This window comes from Hydra vulgaris, chromosome 11 (genome assembly GCF_038396675.1).
Source record: "Hydra vulgaris chromosome 11, alternate assembly HydraT2T_AEP".
Classification (NCBI taxonomy): Eukaryota; Metazoa; Cnidaria; class Hydrozoa; order Anthoathecata; family Hydridae; genus Hydra; species Hydra vulgaris.
Window position 1 is genome coordinate 55923511 of NC_088930.1, and position 21335 is coordinate 55944845.

At 27.3% G+C, this 21335-nt stretch overlaps 1 protein-coding gene across 4 annotated transcripts in view; it reads right to left on the reverse strand.

Annotated features, from left to right (window-relative positions):
• Positions 1-21335, reverse strand: part of LOC136086772 (small glutamine-rich tetratricopeptide repeat-containing protein beta-like) — a 146301-nt gene that overhangs the window by 89750 nt on the left and 35216 nt on the right. For all 4 annotated transcript variants that reach the window (XM_065809255.1, XM_065809256.1, XM_065809253.1 and 1 more), the window contains exons 3-4: positions 16250-16347; positions 1586-1640 (exon numbers count right to left, since the gene is read on the reverse strand). In XM_065809255.1, coding sequence (XP_065665327.1) covers positions 1586-1640; positions 16250-16347 — 153 coding nt within the window. The remainder of the gene's footprint in view (positions 1-1585; positions 1641-16249; positions 16348-21335) is intronic.

The following is a 21335-nucleotide window of genomic DNA, read 5'->3' on the forward strand; positions in this document are numbered from 1 at the left end:
GAGCGGACTTTTGTAAAAGTTGTGGTTATATGAATATAAATGTACATGCATTTGACAACTTTTGGAGTCTCGCTCTTGCAAAAGGTCATGAATCAATGCAAGTAGATGAATGCATAGCTTTTTGAAAGGAAAAACTTAAAACAATTGGTATTTCATTTGACAAAGTGGTTTCAATTATGAAAAATGGAGCATCGGTAATGAAGAAAGTTAGAAAGTTAATTAGTGCTAATCATCAAATATGGTTAGTGAACACCATTCAATTGACATTTATCAAAGTTGTTTATTATAAAGATAATTGTTGTTTGTAAGCAAATTTAGGACAAGAGGAAAAATCAACTTATTTAAAACAAAAAAATTTTTCAAACAACGAGGAAGATAATGATAGTTTAAAGCTATTATTTAAAGAAAACATTGATCCAATTATTAGGCATCGATCCAATTATTAGGTATTGGATTGCTGATAAAAAAGATTCGCAAAACTGTTAAAATATTTTGCCTATCAACGAAGAAAATTATATACTGCAGAAAAATATAAAGGAGGATTTGAATAAGAGTTTTTGATTAATTTTGGACACAGTTGGAGTAGCCTACTAACAATGTTAGAGTATTTTTATAAAGTTAAAAATCCAAAACAAGAAAGTCCAATTGATATAAAGTCTACACTCACATTTAACAAAAACGATATTGACTTATTACCAAAACATAATATCAACCTTGTAGTCTTTAAAAGTTCATGTAGAAGTATTGTGTTGCGAAGATATTAAACATTGCAAAGCTGATACAACATTACAATTAATGTTAACCAAACTCATCATAACACTTTATTAAGCAACGAACTTAAGAATGAACTATTATTCTGTATAAAGAAAAGGCAATTTATTATGTCAGATTCTTTACACTTTTTTTATGATCCGAACAATTTGAATAGCAGTAATGTTGACGATTGTGGAACATTTAATAAATTTAGTAAAACTGACATAACTAAATCAATTATTGAGTTAATTGAACCTATTTCTAACGATCGAAATGAAAATGTTGACAGTAATAATGATCATGTTAACAATGTGAATGAAGTTATAGTAGTTGATGCACCTTCAGCTTCATCATCACTGACAAAATAAATGCTGAGATGAATAAACTATTAAAAGAAAAGCCTTGACTAGCTATTAAAAAAAAACATATTCTAGAAAATGTTACAAATAAGAAAAACAAGAAAGATATTGCAAGTATTGTGAGTAAAAAACTTATTTGCAAGAACAATATTTTTATTATATTTGTATTTATTTTCAATATATTTTTACTACTAATGTATTATTAAGAAATGTAAACTAAAAATATTAAAACATGTTTTCAGGTTTTTAAATTCCATACTAATATTGTGTATTTCAGTAAAAGTTTAAAAAATGTGCAAAACTACCAGTTAACCAGTGATCAATTGCATTTTTTACCAAATTACCAGTAATTAAAAAGATGGTAATTTTGCAATCCTTAATACATAGATTATTGAAAACCTGTATAATATTTATCTAAAAATATTATGCATGATTAAGACTATTATTAAAAAACAATTAAAAAAGAGAGGAACCTTTATTTTTAAAGTCATCTGCTTCGCGTTTATTTCTGAGTAACTGAGTTGAATCCTAAACAGATTTAATTCTTTAGAAGTTATATCATTACACCTAATTATTCAGGCATATACACACAGAATACACACATACATACATACAGAAACAAACAACGGATGTTCAGTTTTTGTGATTGGCATTGAATTTAGTGCAAAGAAACCTCTTTCTGAAGGAAAGTGTGTTAGTGTGTGTGAGGGTGGTACTGGTAAGGGTGGTAAGGACCAAATTGCGCTAACATACTACTGTATCACAAGTCAATTGAGGTATCTGAGTGGTTAAACGTGAGTTTAATGGTGTGGTGCAGGTTGCTCATAAATGTTGTAATGTGATGATAATTTTTTATATAGCCTGTGAATAAGAAGAAAATGAACAATTAGTGAGAGGTGATGCTGCATTTGAATTATCAAGTAAGTTTGTACATATTTATGAGCATACTAGGCGTAGTAAGCTTCGCCCAGTATGCTCATAAATATGTTAGCCTATGGTGGTGCTATTTGTATACCCATCAAAGTTCCCGTTATTTGAAAATAGTTTGTAAATAGCGGTTATCATATTGGAACATAATGTTTGTGAGAATGGTGTAAATCATAATCTGTATATATGCTAAAGGTCGTGAATTGGGTGGTCTTAGGTCATGTGGTGTGTTATTAAAGAGTTGTTTGATAGCTACTATACCATCTCTATGGGGTACTTTAGTGTACAGGAAAGTTACATTGACGATGATGCAGATATATTTGTATGGCAATGGTGGTGGCTAATTTTGGAGCACGTGGAGAAACTGTGTGAAGTCTCTGAAATATAAAGGAAGAGTTTCGGCTAGTGTTTGCATGAACTTTCTCGCAATGTATGAGAGGTAGTTAGTAGGACCAACGCAAGCAGATATATTAGATCGAAGAGCAATTTCAGGTTAGTATATTTTAGGGAGTCCATAGAACCAAGGAGGGCAGCAACGATTGTTTTGGTGTATATTGTTTGCTGTTTTCTTATTAAACACTTCTATAAATAAAATGTAGTCAAGCACTGTTATAACTTTTCATGCTATGTCTACGTTGGGGTCAAAACTTATATGTAGTATTATCTGTTAACATGCAGTTAATTTTGTCTTCATAATCCCTCCTGTTTAAGAGACAGATGCTAGCACCTTTTTCTGCTTGCTTTATAATATTGTTATTGTTTTTCAGTGATGTAATCGCTTTTTTTATATTTTGCGTAAGGTTGGGGTATCTTTTTCCCTTCTTTTAGCAACATATTTGTTTCCATTTCAATCTTTCCAAAGAAAAGATTTAAGTTTGCATTAATTGATGCAGGTGGGTACCAAACCGTATCGAAAATCCTTTTCATCCGTTTTGTTTTTGGTATCCGTTGGGGTGGTACTAAAGAACCTGAACTGACAGCAGATCTTGTTTATGCGCAAGACAACAGAGGGCTGTCCAATTCTGGTTTGAAAAAGCTGGTGTCGACACTTAATGTTGTTTCAAGTCGGATTGTAGAAAAGAACTTCCTCTCCAAGTTTGATTAACAGACAAAGGCACAAATCAGGTGGATAAACTTTTCATTCACTGAAAAGGCTTGAAAGCTCTTTGTCAGAAAGTTTTTGAAACTAGAAAGCTCTCTGATGACTACATTATGAAGCTAGGAGCGCATGATGGTGGTGGTTTTCTAAAAGTAAGCTTTGGAAATATGGAAAAAGGTTCAACTTCACCATCTCCCCCATCAAAACGACTTCTGTCCAATTCTCTGGCCAAAGACTCTGGTGTTAATTGTCAGTTACTGATTGCCATATCTGAAGATCTCCAGGAAAACTATAGCACATCAAGCTAGTTTTTGAACCGCTTAACATTGAAAAACTTGTCTTGAAAAAAGTACAGGAAGCTTTTGAGGAACGTGGATGTTTTGGAGAGATTAGAGCAGCAGCACCTTTTCTTTCCAGCAGTTTCTTTTATTGATACGCTAAAAAAATTGAATGGTGTTGTCTATGCTTGTTTTGACAATGCTCTTGATTACAGCTATGCTGAAAAAATTGAGCATTTCAGAGTCTCCTTTTACAACTACAGGACACCACCATCATTTCCAAAGTTCATGCTATCAATCACCATGTTCTACTATTCTTTCAATACTACAATTGCCCTTTGGGAATTTATTTAGATCAAGAGCTAAGCACTCCATCATCTTTTTAGTAACAATTGGCAATAGTTTAAGAGATCAAGCAACCACCCAGAATATGAAGACAGGCTGCAAAGATGCATCACAGACTTCAACAGCAAAAAAATTGGTTAGGAATATTACAAATCAGTTAAGACATTTTCTCTAGAAAAAGCAATTAGAATTGAAACTTTGCTATGTAAAACTTGAATAAAATTGTTATTTACCAGTGAATTTTCTGTATAAATATTTTTTTTATGTTTTTGGAATTAATAAAAATTCTTAAAACCAACTTTATAAGTTACTTATCAGCAATGTATTTAATGACATTTTATGGAAAATTTGAAAATGGATATTCTTTTACAGACGGTGTAACCAGATGTAGGAACATATAATCTAGTAACCACCAATGATGATACAATAATACCCCAAAGGATTTTTTTGGGTAATGACATCAAGCAATATTTCATTTTTTTACAACAGTGTACAAGAAGTGTTGCTACACTTTGACAGATAAATAGGTAAAACATGTGAGGAGTGTGGCATTTTTTCTGTAAAACATGCACAAAGTACTGCTACATCAACTTACTTATAGCCTTTTATTGCAAAGCGGTGCTGCTATGTTAAGTATGTTAAAGTCAACTTCAAATGTGTTGCTGAAATAGGAGATGGAAAATCAAGTAATCTAACTTCTAAAAGTATATAAAGTAGTTTTTTTACTACAAATAAACCAGGAATAATGACCAAGAAACGATTATTCCCATTCTTAACGCAGTCTCCATTGAAACTGCAGATAGAATAAAAAGAGAGAAAAATATATTAGTTTTTGGTGTTGATGAATCAAAAGAAACAGATGTTAAGAAAATGAAAGACAACGATAAAAAAGCGCCTAACAAATATTTTGATGAACTTAAATTAGATAATACCAAAATCACACGTCATCATGGTTTTATATCTAAAAATAATAAAGCGGGAATAATAATTGTAGAAATGACGGATAAACAATCAGTGCATGAAAAAAATATGGAAGCCAGGAGATTAAGTAAAATAAGCGAATACAAAAACAAACTTTATATTATTTCAAACCATACGTTAGCTCAACGAGAATGTAAGAAAATATTAATTGCAAAAAGAAACAGACTAAATAACTTAGAGAATAAACTGAGAACCAGCCTTTTCGGTTTATTATTAAAGATGAGCAAATCATTAAGTTTAAAATTAACACAAAAGATCAACTCCAAAAATTTCTCAAACAATAATGAAAGCATAATTTCCTTAAAACAAAAAAAATTAAACAATATTAATAACTTAAAAATAAGTCAAACAAGTAATTCAAATAAAGAAGTGTCTGTTTAACTTTTTAAGGCCAGAAGTCTTGCTAATAAACTTCATGAATTTAATATATATATAGAGGAAGTCAAGCCTGCTTTAATATGCGTGTGCAAAACGTTTGTTGAGCAACAAAGAAACTGCTGAAGTTTTTAATAAACACTTTGGAAGCATATTTAAGTACGATAATAACTATTCGCCAAATATTACAAGTTTTGTTAACAACTCAATAAACATTGAAGACATTCATTTTTCTGTTGAGACAGTTTATTCAACGCTAATTGATTTCAAACCCAGTACATCTTATGGTCCTACTGGAATACTGAACATTCTTTTGAAAATGCTAGCTCTTGTTTTGCGTATTCTGCTTTCGTTTATATTTGATGCCAGCTTCAAGTTAATTTCTCTACCCCAACAAAGTCTTCAAGATTTTGTTTCTTCAATTTTTAAAAAAGGAGCAACTTCAGACCCTAATAATTATAAACCAATTTGACTCACAAGCACTTGTTGTCGTGCAATGAAAAGAATTATTAACTCGGATATTATCAAATACTTGACTCTCTATAACTTAATAGCCAATAATCAACATGGTTTCTTCAAGAAACACTTTACTTGCACTAATCTATAAGAATCTGTTTATGATTGGATTATTGCACTAGACAAAATTCTAAAAACAGATATTGTATATATTGACTTTCAAAAGGAATTAGATACGGTATCTCCTCCTAAATTATTAGCTTTATGATAGCAAACTTTGTTCAGGTATAAACATATTGATATTTGTAACTGGTATATAATAAATATATAGTAAAAACCATTAAATTTGTAACTGGTATATAATAAAAAATAGCAATTACTTTGATGAGGAAATTAGTTTATTATCTGCTGACTGGAGTGGTTTTGTATCAGACAGATACTATACCAAAATGAATTTTTATCAGAAGCATAAACCTAATGGCTATATGCTTTCCAAAAGAGTGTGCTGATTCCAATTGCTTACTACTGCCATTCGATAACTATTGTGTTTCTTTTATGTTAAATAATTTGACTGTATCTTTAGGTCACCTTATTTATTAATTTGCTAAATAAAGCCTTTTATATCAGCTTGAGCTTTAATTTACTACTGTTAATTTACTGTACCAGGGACTCGATATTAAAGATGCTATTCTGGGCAAAATTAAAAATCATAGCTTTAACAAAAGACTGCAATTATCTGGATGCAAAATTAACACAGTTTCTAATGTTCTTAAAAATTATGTTCATAAATAGAGAAACTTGATGTATAAAATGATAATACTACGTTGAAAATAAATGCCTTTAATCATTTTAATATAAGTGTTGTTGATCAATGTAAATGTATATATTCAGGGTTACCAGCAAATTTTAATGTTTATCTTCCATGACTTTTACCAGATTTTTTAATAAAAAATTTATCAAAACTAAAACTCAAAAAGCAACAAAAAATCTTGTTGCCCTTAACATTTACCAAAAATCATAAAATTGCTTCAAAAAAAGCTTCATTGACTTTTAAATAATGGTATTATTATGCAACTTCAAAAATACAAACTTGGCAATCTTATTTTGATTGTCAAATAATATTTTATAGTTTGCAACTAAACCAATCAAAATTCCCTGAGTTTTGTATAATTTATTTAATTACCTGACTTTAAAAGAATTTCCAAGTTGCTGGCCACCTTGATTATTATTTTAAAGTAGCCACACTTTATTTATAAATAAATTAAAAAAAGTAAATTTATAAAGAACCATTATATTATTATTTACAGATTAAAAACATAAATACATTTTAATTTTAGGGTATTGTTTTCAATTTGACTATTGACTGGTTTAAAAATCTTTTCTTAACCATTTAGCACATTTTTGTACTGTACTGAACTCATTGTGTTGAAACACAATTGTAAAGTTTTTAAAATAACCTCTTTTTTCAAAGCTACAATTTTTCAAAACTTGTTGTTTATCATTTGCTGCTAACTTTCATAAAATTTTCTGTTGATTTATTACTTTTTCTTGTTATAATTGGGAATATTAGGGGTCTTTAAACCTAGAGGACCATTAAACCTTGGATGCTAAATTACTACATTATAAAAATATTTAGTTGCGATATTGTTATTTATTGAATTTCAAAAGATTTTTGAAGCAATACGAAGTGAAAAAGTTTATAATAGTGTTTGTTGTTGTTGTTTTATGAGATCAATCTAAATAAAATTTGCAGAAAAACATTAACTAAATACATGAAAGTTTTAAACAGCAATCAAAGTTTTTAAAAAATAAAAAAATTATTTTTACAATATGAAAAAAAAAACAAAGTTTTAAATGTAACTTTATATTTCAATCATTTTATAAAATGAAGACAAAATATTATTTAAGGATATAAAAGAAATGCAAAAATCACTTATAAGTGTATTTATATTTTGAACTTATAAATGTATCCTTGTAAAGTTTTAATATTTTCTGCCTACAAGTATGCACGCACATGTTGTTTACAAAAAAATATGACTTTGCTCGGAAAGTCATTTATTTCTTTTATTTTAACTATTTAGTTTAGAATCTGAATGAAACATTTTAAAACCAATTTTTATTTTCATTGTTTTGTTCACAATAGGGTACCATTGTGGTTCTAACAGTTGATTTGATAAACTTTTTGGAAATTTTTCTGGGATTGAAATGTGGACAAACAACACAAAATGCAGAGTAACTTAATACTAATTCTTAAGAAAATGTGTATAAAAGTACAATAAAAATTTTTTTTAAGGATTTATTCTCATCAGGTTATTGCTACTTTGACGTGTAAGCTGGCGTATTTAAAAAAAAGACGAATAACTAAAGATTCGATGACAAACTTTAAAATAAAGATGAAAGGAAAATAAAGCTTTCAAAGTTACATATTGAAAGTAAAAGTTTACATATCGTAGATTTTCTTGTAAAAAAAATGAAAACATTATTAACATAGATGCAAATAATATGTATAATCATCATAACACAGAAATTTTTAAACTATTTATTAGTTCTGATATAAATACAGAATGCAGCAATGTTGGTTTTACACTGGAAATAGCCATGTTTTAATTGTTGATTTTTTGTATCATTTAAGTCCTGTATGTATAAACATAAAAAACATTATTTTTTCGCTTTAATGAATATCAATTTTCTACTTTTATGACTTTATTGAACCAGAAGATTATCAATTTTCATATTTCAGCTTAAAGAGTGTGACGGATAAAACAAAGTCTTAATAGTTAGCTGTAAAAAAGTATAAGCATTTATAAAATTTTATATTGGTTTAGCATTAGTGATGTGGCTTTTATTCAGAAATGTGAAAATATGGAGTTTATTAATTTTCTAGATTATTTTCTGGTCTATAAAAAGCCTTGCTTTTATAGAAACAAGCATCTCTTTATATTGCACTACTTTTAAGTGTGTGGATTGTTTACAAAAGAAGAGGCCATGGAATCAAAAACAATTGTAAAAAAGAAGAGTTTAATTTGAACAATTCAATGAATACATTTATTTCAATTCCAATTAAAATAAACAATTCAATCAAAATTTCAGATTATTTGATGGAGAAGTGCTTTATTTATTGGCGCTAGCATATAAATTAGTCTATGTAACTTCATAATCAGTAAACTTTTAACAATCCTTGTATGCTTTAATATCTTTATAGAATTTAATTTTTTTTTTTTACAAATTTTGTATTTTCTTTTCCTAATTGTAATTTTTTCACTTTTCTATGTGTATATTTAGATTTCTTTGTTTAATCCTTATACAAATACGAAAAAAAAAATAGGAAATTTAAAAAGATTAAAAACCATTATAAAAATATTTTTCTGTGTGTTAAATTTAAGCTTTTTTAAAAATTATGATAAAAACTTATTCATAAACATTTTTGTAAATATCTACATATTTTACTTAGTCTCAACTTTTAAAAAGAAGTTTATATACTTATTAACTAAATATATTTTTAATATTTTTATTTCAAAATATCATTTTAAGATTCAATCTTTATAGAGCTGGTTATTATATTTCTGATCTTTTCAAATTCTTTTTGTTTAATCATTTACTCTCAGGTGCTTAATACGAAGGAGGGGTAATTAGTTAACTTTTGGAAAATATACCCACCCTTAGCATATTAAAATTCATTAAATTCATTCATTTATTAAATTTCACTTATTGCCAAAGAAAACTACTAAAAAAAACAAAAACTTGGAGTATTAAAGCTTCAAAATGTCAAATTTAAACTAAATGATCAAAATGAAAACTTTCATTGTAATCAGCTCTTAAAAACTCACTTAAAAAACACTTAACAAAATTTCAAAAAGTAATTGAGAGTTTGTATTGTAAACTAAAAAATTTGTGTTATTGTTGTTATACATTTTTGAGTTGTTAGTCCGCATTTCGATCCCAGAACCCTTAGCTTTAATTTGTTCAATATAAGCGCAGCTTAAGCCAAACGTCCCCTATTTGAATGTGCCTGTTTTCATTGGTCAATAGATTGCATAAAAAAATCTTTTTAGTTAACAGTTTGTTAAATAGATATTTAGGATTTTTAGTTCAGAAAATTTTTTTAGGATATCAGATCTCATTGGTGAAAATGTCATTATTCTAATAAATACGCATTGTAAACTAGCAATGACATGAAGTAAAAAGTTTTATTTTTGATCCCAAACAATACAACAATAGTAAAGGTACGAACAGAAAAAAGAAAAATAAATCATTCGAAGAGTTTGGAACATAGTAATGAATTAGAGAAAGCATACTGTAAGCTTGTGTAAGTTTTTTTTTTAAGATGATTCAGTTGATTATACCAAGATAGATTTTCATCAAGATATATTCCAAGACATATACATTCCAAGATATATTCCATATTTCGACGGAAAAAGTTTTTTTCCGTTATTTTTAATCTTAATATTACCAATAGTTTTTTGAGGGGAATGAAAAATAATGTATTCAGTTTTATTTACAATCAATAAAATACGATTACTATTTAAACAGTTACATAAGCAATGAAGATCTTGATTAACTTTTTTACAAAGAGTCGCAAGTGATTTGTTGATATATAAAAGATTGGTATTATCAGCAAAATGATATACTTTTTTTAATGAACAAGATAAATTATTTATATATAATAAAAACAATAATGGTCCAAGAACAGAACCTCGTGGAACGCCATATTTATTAACTTTATGTGTGGATTCAAATCCATTAATTGAAACAAACTGAGTGCGATCCTTAATATATGAAGAAAACCAATGATCAGCGATGCAACGTATTCCGTAGAAGTTTAACTTTTTTATTAGAATGTTGTGATCAACCGAATCAAAAGCTTTTTGAAGATCTATGAGTTCATCGCAAGCAAAGGAACCATGTCAATTGCACCACAAATCATTTCAGTAATGATAATAAGAGCATGAGAAGTGGAGTGATTTGAGCGAAATCCAAATTGTTGAATATGAAAACAAGCAGAGTTGTTCAAGAAGTTGTAAATACGAGAATTCATCATTTTTTGTAAACACGAGTATTCATAAATTTGCTGACATTTGATAACAATGAAATTGGTCTGTAGTTATTACATTCAAGTTTATAGTCTATTTTATGAATTGGAATAACAGAAACAGTTTTTAAGATATCAGGGAAAACACAGGTGATGAATGACAGATTAAATAGTTCAGAAAGTACAGAAGAGATATCATTTGCAAGAGCTTTAAAAATAGGTATTAGAATGCTGTTACGTCCAAAAGCCTTGCTGTCATTAAGAGAATGAATAACAGATATTACTTTGTTTTTGTCTGTAGGTTTTATGTATATTGATTTAAGATTAGGATTTTTAATATATTTACTTATATTTAAGTCAGTATTGGATGAGTGTTTTTCTGTAATTCTTCCGGAACTGAAACAAAGAATGAATTAAAAGATTCACCAATTTTCATTGGGTCATAGATCATGAAGTTGTAAGAAGATAAGCAGAAAGGATATGAGTAAACTCTCAAACTAATGTTCAAATGATTTCCAATACCATTCAATGTAGACTTTAAATTTTTTGCATTATCAGAGAAAAACTTAGATAATGGTTTTTTTTACAACGAAGGTTAGAGAAACAAGTAAGTTTCTATATGTTTTATAAGATTTTTCTAGATTGAGTTTGTTATTAGGATTCTTTGTGTTAAGAAATTTTTTTAATGTTTTATTTTGTATTTTAATTGAAGTCAAGATTCGTCGTGTTATCCAAGGTTTGAGACCCCTTGATAAGCAGCGATTGCTGACTTTTTTTAATGGTGCATGTTTATTTTAAAGAGAATTAAAACTTGTGAAACACTCTTTAAATGACTTATTAGTATTACCTTTGTCGGCATTGATTACATTAGTCCAGCTAATTTTTGAGAAATCACTACATAATTCGTCACAATTTATTTTTTTTAAACTCTGACGAAAAATACAGCTTTTACGAGGATTAATTTTGGTTCTATAAAATAGATTTATTAAGGATTGGGGTAAATGATTTTATACCATAGAAGTAAAATTACCAGCAAAAATATTTGTAGAAGTTGCATTAGAAAGTATGCTATCAATTAGAGTTTTGGAGTGATTTGTGATTCTTGTTGGCAATGAAATAAAGGGAAGAAAGTTATTTAAAGCAATGGTGTCTAAAAATTCAGAGACAGAATTATCTGAGCATGCAAATAAAATATCGATATTAAAATCACCCATTAGAAAAGTAACTTTGTTTTTTCTCCATAGATAGCTTTTCAAAAAGTGGAATTAAATATGATTTAACAAAATCTGAAATATCCATACTAGGATTGCGATAAATATAGCCAATAATGATGTTTGATTTTATAGGAAAGGTGATTTCCACAAACACAGGTTCTAAAAACTTTGTTTTAGGCATGATAAGATCGTTTCGAGGTTTGTAAATTAATGTATTAGTTATATAAAGTAAAGTTCCTCCAACATAAGATTTTGTTAAAGTTTGCTCGTAAACATAACCGGTAAGATTTAATGGGATAGTTAGTAGGATGTCATTGTTTAGTTTACTTTTAGTTATGCCAATAACACTGAACTCATGGTTAAAAAGAGATAAAAGTGAGTTTAATTCGTCAAAACTAATTAAAGTTTTGACGAATTAAACTCACTTTTATCTCTTTTTAATCAAACTTAATTAGAGAAGCATTATTTAAATAAACAAGAGAAAAAATATTTTTGTTGATGTAGGCAGAATTGAAACATTGTATGTCCATATATTTACAATTAGTAGGGTTTTTTTCGAGGTTTACGTCAATGTCATTGTTGTTATTAAGTTGATGGGAAATGAAGTCATTAAGTTCATTATAAAGATTAGACTCTCTGCTGTTTGGAAAAGATGATATGTTGTTTGAGAGTTTATTAACATGAATCACTTTATCATTTATTGTTTGCAGACACAACTCTTTATCAGATAAAGAACTAAATGGAAAAATATTTGTTCTACATGAAATACAGAACCAAGATGTTTTAGATTTTTTCATTATCCTAAATTCCTTATCATTAAGACGACAGCAGTTTTTATGAAAAAGGTTTAGGCAATGATTACATTGAAGGAAGTGATGGTTTGTATTAACTTTCTTGAAACAAGCTTTGCAGTGAGTAGATATTTAAGTAGTACAGTTTATAAAATGAAATGATTGAATAAAGTTATATAAGGAAACAATCAGTAATATGAACAGCAATATAACCAAAAATATTAAAAATAATAATAGTATTTATTAATAATACACATATAATTCAATTAATAAAACTATAAAATAAAAATATTATTTATTTTACTATTAAAATAAATAATTAAAAAAAAACTATTAATGAAGTTACAAAAGAATAATATAAATATATATTAAAAATAGGTTATAATTAGTTAAATTTAAGTTATAAGTATAAAATAAAATTAATTATATTAAAATAATAAAAAATTATGAATGATTATAAGTATAATATTCTAGTTATAATAAGTGAAAATGAATGATAATAAATGATCAAGTTTATACTTAATAATATTTATTAATAAGTAAAACTAAAGTTAACAAACTAAATAGATATATAGTAATAATAATAATAATAATAATAATAATAATAATAATAATAATAATAATAATAATAATAATAATAGTAATAATAATAATAGCAATAATAACAATAATAATAATAATAACAATAACAACAATAATAAGAATATGTAATAATATGTAATAGTAAGTATATATAATAACAAACAACAATTAAATAAAAAAATTAATGAAAAGTAAGCAAAACAAAGCTAATAAAAATAAAATAAAATAAGAGTTATTACATTAAATTAAAAGCGTATTATAAAGTAAACAAACTAAATTCTTCTTAAACTTCTTTCCTACCATTTTGTATGATTTTTTTTTGTGTGTTTGTTTAAAGATGATTTTTAAGATTATTAACGAATTATTTATGCATATAAAATAAATAATTATATACTCATTATTAAAATTTGGTTTTATTTTTAATATTTATGTTTATCTTTTCTTTTCTTTTTTTTACCGTTAACAAAACGCGACCACAATTAGCGAAATAATGAATTATCACTGTCAGAGACAAGCAAATCGCATAAGTAACTTTGCTAATTGTTTTTCTCATTATAAGCCATTGTAATATTTAATCAAAATGAAAATTTTAAATATATTTATATGTAGAAAAACAATCTATCCCCTCAGTCTTTAAAGATCTTTTCAGTTTAAAACCCAGTAACAAATTCATTTATAAATAAAAGAAATTTAGCGAACCTTTTTGTCAAACAAATTTTAATCAATTTTGTTTTGCCTAATGTGCACTGCACTTATGGAATAAACTTGTTTTGCCAAATTTTGACTTTGATCAAACAAATTCTTTTTGTCGTTTTAAAAACAAAATAAAAATTGTAATTCTTTTCCTCATAACATTTTACAGTGTGACAAGTTATTTTATCTACTTTTTAACTTTATTTTTAGATTTTTTTAATTTTTTTCTAAAGTTTTGTAATTTTGTTGTTTACAACCATTTATATTATTTTTATATGTTTATATGTTGCTTATATTGTTTACAGTTTTGCTTATGTAAAGATTCTATATATATATATATATATATATATATATATATATATATATATAATATATATATATATATATATATATATATATATATATATATATATATATATATATATATATATATATATATATATATATATATATATATATATATATATATATATATGTAAAGGACTTTTAATAGTTTTATTTATTGTATAACAATTGACATTAAAAACTGTAAAAATAAATAAAGTAAATAAAGAAACAAAATACATTCTGACTATATAATGCGGCAGGTATCTAAAGGGTAGTTCGAGCCTTGATTAGACAGTGTACCTCATAAGCAATTTTCATTCTTTGCTTTGCATACATAGTTTTTCTAGAAAATCCTAGTTTGGGAAAATTTGAAACTAAAAATCCTTCAGAGCAAGAAAAGGCTATCATCACATAAACTTTTATGTAATGAAGCCTAAGAATTGATGCAATCATCCTGCTTATAAATAAAAAGCATAGATAGTCCTTTGTGATCTCAAAGAGTAAGACCTTCTGTGTTAATGTAATAAAGATGTGTAAAATCCGATTAATGGATGAATACCTTTGAGTTTGTTATTTTTACTATTTTTTGGTTAAGATTGTTGGCAATTAACAACCCTGTTTCATTTTTGATGATTAAAAAAAGATTTTAAATAGTCTTATGACGGATCTAGATTGAATACAATTCTCAAGGGACCTAATTTTAATAGAGGAAACAGAAGTTGTGTATAACTTGCAATTCAGTTAAATAAAGTGAGTTGAGATGAGAATGAAAAAAACATACTTCCTAATAAAAAAGCATCTAAAAGCTTTGAATGTCATTTGTTAGTTAGTTTGTTTAATAATATTCAGTATTCATTATATTACTAGTATTCAGCATTGCATCAGACAATTTAATAGTCAAATAAGGTCAAGGTTTGAAGTAATTAAAGAGGACTAATAAAAAATATTATTGAGCCTATTGAAAACAAAAGATTTAGTAAAACCGAGTCACATAAAAACAATGAGTTGATTGACTTAAAAAAAAAGTTAGAGAAAGTGAGGATCAGTCACGAAGAAAGTTTAAGTTTTCATGAGGAACTCATCGAAAAAAAGGTTAAAAGAACATTAAGTCTATTTAATGTGACAAGTTTTATTTCCTTTAGTCTTCACAGAAATCTCGAACAGATAGAAAACTACGTTTAAAAGATGAGAATCTTGCCAAACTCTACCCAGCTTATTTAAATAAAAACAAATCATGAGGTAGTTTTTTTTCCGTTAGAAGAAACACTCTTCTTATAAAAATGCCTATTAAACTTCTAAATAAATTTATGCAAAAATTCTGTATTTAATATATTTCCAAGTGTCTATTTCACTTAGATTTTTTGCAATCTCTTTTTAAACCATCCCTATTAACATCTGAATGCAAAAGATCTCTAGGCAATGGTTGAGGATTATCCTTATTCCGAAATTGGCAGAAGCAATTATGTGAGTTATTATTTCAACTGAATCAGGTTTAGCCAATAGTGTGTATTATGAAGATGTTATTTATTACTTTGCTGCAAAGAAGATCCGGATAATGACCTCAAATCATATTGACGTTACAACGTTATTGTAGATTTACAATGAAAATAAATAAAAAAATAAGTATACTAATTTGTGTGTTATTTATTATTTTAAGACCAGAAGTAAGATAGGACATTCAATAACCTTTTTGACCTGTGCGGGCCTAATCATTGTTGTTGATAATTTTTGTTGTGGCTTTTTTTGAATTTATTTAAGTTTTTATTCTACTTTAAAAAGGAAGTCGATCAAAAGCTTTTTAAAAAATTACATTTTATAAAGGATACATAAATTACATTTATAAGAATAAAAATTACACAAGGTTTATTTTTATTCTTATAAATGTAATCTTCTTATTATTAAAGTAAACCCTGTATGTAAAACTATATTTTAATGGAACTAATAAAGCTATTTTCATTGCAACAGTTCATTTTTGCCAGAAGTCACTATTTTTAAAAAAAATAGTGACTTCTGGCAAAAAATAAAAAAAAATTCAATTACCTTATTAGAGACTGAGTTAAAAATGTTCAACAAATTTGTATCATGTTCAGGCTTAAACCGTTTGAGTCCATATGCTGACTCGATCCAACTAATTGCAACTAAAATATAAATATTTTAAAACAATACATAACATATATCATTTTAAATTAAGTTAAAAAAATGTTTTTACTTTAAATTTATTTCTTCCAAAACGTTTAAATTGTCTATTGAATATATAGTTTGTGTATGTGTGACTATCCCATCTAACACAAAACGGTCAAGTATGTTTGACAAAGATAGCAAACCCTTGAGCACGTTCTACAAATATTTAGTAAATGTTCTGAAAATTTGTGTAAACATAATTAACAGTTAACATTCAAGAAACGTTGCCACAACGTTTATTAAGGTTTGCTTACAGTTCGCTGCAAACTTTACGGAAACCGTTCTGTAAACTCCATTGTACGTTTTGTAAACTACAATTTACAGTTCTTGAACGTTCAATACGAACATTAAAATAATAAACAGCAAACATTTAGTCAACATTCATTGCAAACATAATTTTGATAGCTCTTAAACATTCACCTCAAAGACGCAATTACGAACACAAAGGTATATACTTCGTCGTTTGACAACAGTTACAATAACAAAATAAATAATTTTTTAATTTTATTTTTTAATTTCATAGATTTCTTTCTTTTTTAATTTCTTATGTTAGATTGAGACTAATTGAGAACATAAATAAAAATAAAAAAATAAATAAATAAATATATATATATATATATATATATATATATATATATATATATATATATATATATATATATATATATATATATATATATATACATATATACACTTACTTAGATCTTCAATACAGCGTATTGATGATCTAAGTATGATATATATATATATATATATATATATATATATATATATATATATATATATATATATATATATATCATACTTAGATCATCAATGCGCTGTGTGGTTGTGAGACCACAAAATTGATTGAATCGATTCTTTGTAATACTTCCGCATTGACTTATACGGCAAACAGATGTGTTTTTTTTTATAGAAGAAATTTTTTTTTTTTTTTTTTTTTAATAATACAAATTTAAAAGTATAAAATACAAGTTACTATCAATTATTAAATATGGAAGTAACCATTAACAAAATTCGAAAAATGTTCAAGGAAATGTTTGCGGAGTAAAAAAAGATATAGTATTACTAATAAAACAAAAAGAAAATATTCTTAAACTCATCAGTGCGAACGCAAAAATAGCAAGCACATTGGAAAAGGACGTTTTTGACATAAAGGAAAGTTCAAGTTTTCACGAGGAACTCATCGAAAAAAAGTTCAAAAATATTATTGAGTCTATTGAAAAAAAAGATTTAGTAAAACCGAGGCACATAAAAACAATAAGTTGATTGACTTTAAAAAAAAAGTCAATGAAAGTAAGGATCAGTCACGAAGAAAGTTTAAGTTTTCATGAGGAACTCATCGCAAAAAAAGTTAAAATAACATTAAGTCTATTGAAAAAAAAGATTTTGTAAAACCGAGGCACATATAAAACAATGAGTTTATTGACTTTAAGAAAAAAGTTAGAGAAAGTGAGGATCGGTCTCGTAGAAATAACCTTAGGACTGATGGCATCAAAGAAAATGAAAATGAAACGTGGTCTGAAAGTGAAATAAACGTGGTTAAATATTTTAAGGAGACTCTAGGGGTGGAAAATGTGAGAATCGAACAAGCGCATCGCAGTGGACGCCGAGATGCAAATACACCACGCACAATTATTATTAAGCTTTTAGACTACAAAGAAAAGGTAGAAATTTTAAAAAATTCTTTTAAATTAAAGGGTAAAAACATCTATATAACAAAGATTTTTGCTTCGAAACGAACTTAATAGGAAAAGATTTTAGAGAAAAAATAAAAATTGAGCGACAGCTGGAAAAACTTACATACATATCATTTGATAAGCTGATTGTACGCGAATGGGTGTCTAAGAAAAAGAAAGAAATCCTGAATCCGTGTCAGTAAAGGTTAGGGTTTATTACTTTTCTTTTAACTATTGCTAAATATTTTATTAACTATTTTGCGTTTATTTATATATGCTTTACTTTAAAATGGAGGAAAACTTTATAATTAAATTTTTAGCTGAAAATGTTGTACTCAGTGACGTCGATGACTCTAATAACTTTAATCAAAAAATATCTGAATGCCAATACTATACAGTTATTGAATCTTCTCAATATCTTCAAAAAAATAAAAATAGTTTTACAATTTAAAGCATTATTATTCGAAGTTTAAATAAAAATTATGAAAATCTTAGGTTTTTGTTAGTTGAATTAAAACGCGATTTTAAAATTATTTGTCAAACGGAAACTTGGTGTAAGCATGGTAGAACAAAAGCCCAATTTGAACTAATTAATTACTTATCAGTTAACCAACCACGTGGCTTTGGTGTTGGTGGAGGCGTATGTATTTTTGTTCACAACTCAATTAGTTATAATTTGAGTCACGATCTCTGTGTAAATGAAATAGATTGTGAGTCATTATGCATTGAAATAATAAATGCAACCACAAAAAAAAATTTATGAATGCCACTTATAGACCTCCATTTACTAGCTAAAAAAAATTAAAAACTCATCCTAAACTATTCTTAACTAGTATAAATAAAACCTGAAGCCATGCCAACATAATTGGGGATTTTAACATTGGCTTAATAAACCATGCTTCCAATAAATTTGTTAACAATTTTATAAATACTCTTCTTCAAAATAATTTAATTCCGACAATAGACAAGCCAACAAGAGTGACTAACAACTCTTCTACACTTCTTGATAATATAATAACTAATAACCATCTTAATAACCATCTTTACCCTGGCATAATCAAAATTGACTTATTGGATCATTTCCCAACATTCCAAGTCACTAACAATATGTTATTTAACATTATTCCTTCTCAATCCATTATATTTAGGCGCAGTTCAATGAAAACTCAGTAAAAAAATTTTAAAATCTTCTAAGATACAACGCTGAATGGAATCAGGTATTGCAGCCACATGACGTTAACAACTAAAGATAATTATGCAAGAAACATTTTGCCAAAAAAAATAACAATTTATAAAAACACAATTTATGATGAAACAATTATTGCCGAAAAACTAAACAGCTTCTTTACTAATGCTTGCCTGAATTTAGCATTAAAAATTCCTATGAATTCAGCACCATTTGAATCTTTAAAAAATTACGATAAAATTATGGATGAACCTAATTTAAAACTAATTGATTTGCAAACCGCCTTTTTTTTTACCTTAAAACAAAAGTGCTGGATTTGATAAAATTAACGTTAATGTTGTAAAATCAGTATATACTATAATAGCGCCCTCGTTATTTAGCATACATAATTTTTCATTTAAAACAGGTATCGTCCCTGAAAAGCTAAAAATTGCACGAATCACTCTGATATTTAAGTTTAGAGATAACTCAAATATCTTTAATTATAGACTTATATCTATTTTACCTTGTTTTTCAAAATTACTCGAAAGAATAATGTAATATAGGCTTTTTAATCACGTATCAGAAAACGGCATGTTGTATTTAAAACAACTTAAATTCAAAAAAAAAAATTCAACAGAATATACAGTGGTTGAACTAGTCAATCGAATAAGAAGTGCATTCAGTAGTAATTACTTTACCTTAGATGTTTTGATTTATCTTCAAACGTTTTCGATACCATTAATCATAATATACTATTAAAAAAATTTGAACACTATGGAGTAAAAAATAACAATTTACATAAGATCAAAAATTATTTGACTGATAGAAAACAATTTATAGCGTATTTTTTTTTTTTTTTTTTTTTAAATATCTTCGCTTCCAACAAGGCTGCAACCAGCCACTAATTAAAGTTGGAAGTTACTGTAAGAGAAAAGATGAAGATTGTAGAGCAAGATAACAATTGACAGACGACTTAAAAGATTGCAAATTATATGAATCAGGAAAGCAAGATAAAGAAAGCGAATTCCAAAGAACTAATGTTCGAGGAAAAAAACTAGACAAATAAGCGTTTTTAGAGCACTTAGGAACAGTGACAGAAAAAGGATGACACTTCATTAAATGACGAGTAACATGAGAATGAATTTTAGTAGATGGCACAAGAGACGCTAGCTCTTTAGAGCAGTGCCCATTATAGTAATTGTAGAAAAGAGAAAGAGAAGCAACATTACGACAATGTGATAATGATTGGAGGTTGGCTGCAAGAGCAGGTCCAACTATGTTTACAATGCGTTTTTGCACCTTGTCTAAAAGAGAAAGGGCACATTAGAAGATCCGCCCCAGATGTGGCAACAGTATTCCATACAAGGCCGGATTTGAGATTTATAGAGATAGAGAATAAAATCCAGAGTAAGAAAGTGGCGTGCTCGATAAAGAGATGCGACCTTAGCAGATGCTAATTTCGCAACTGATTTGATATATGGTTTCCAAGAAAGATTGGAATTAAGAGTTAATCCTAGAAGATGAAGAGTAGGTGACTCATCGAGTACATCACCATTCATAAATATAGGAAGATCTAAATTATTGCAATAATGATTTGCTAAAAAAAATTGAGTTTTATCTAAATTAAAGTTCACCAGCCACTGTGAGCCCCATGCTGTAGCAGAAGTGAGATCCTTTTCAAGCTCAAATGCCCCCTCCAAGCAATAAGAGGGTGATGGTTTCTTATCACGACAAGAATAAATGGTAGTATCATCAGCAAACAATGCCACCTTAGATGAGAGAATATCTGGAAGATCCTTAATGTAAATTAAAAAGAGTATAGGGCCAAGGATAAAACCTTGAGGAACCCCTGAAGTTACAGAATAAGAAGAAGAGTGTTGTCCATCGAGGACAACTTTTATGCTATGATTGGAAAGAAAGGATTCAATAATCTTAAAGATGTTGCCGGATACACCATAAGAAGAAAGCTTATGGAAAAGACCAGCATGCTAAACTTTATCAAAAGCTTTTGAAATGTCAAGAGCGATGGCCTTAACCTGTCCACCTTCATCTAATGCACAATAAAACCTGTCATTTATTACTGTTAGCAAATCAGCTG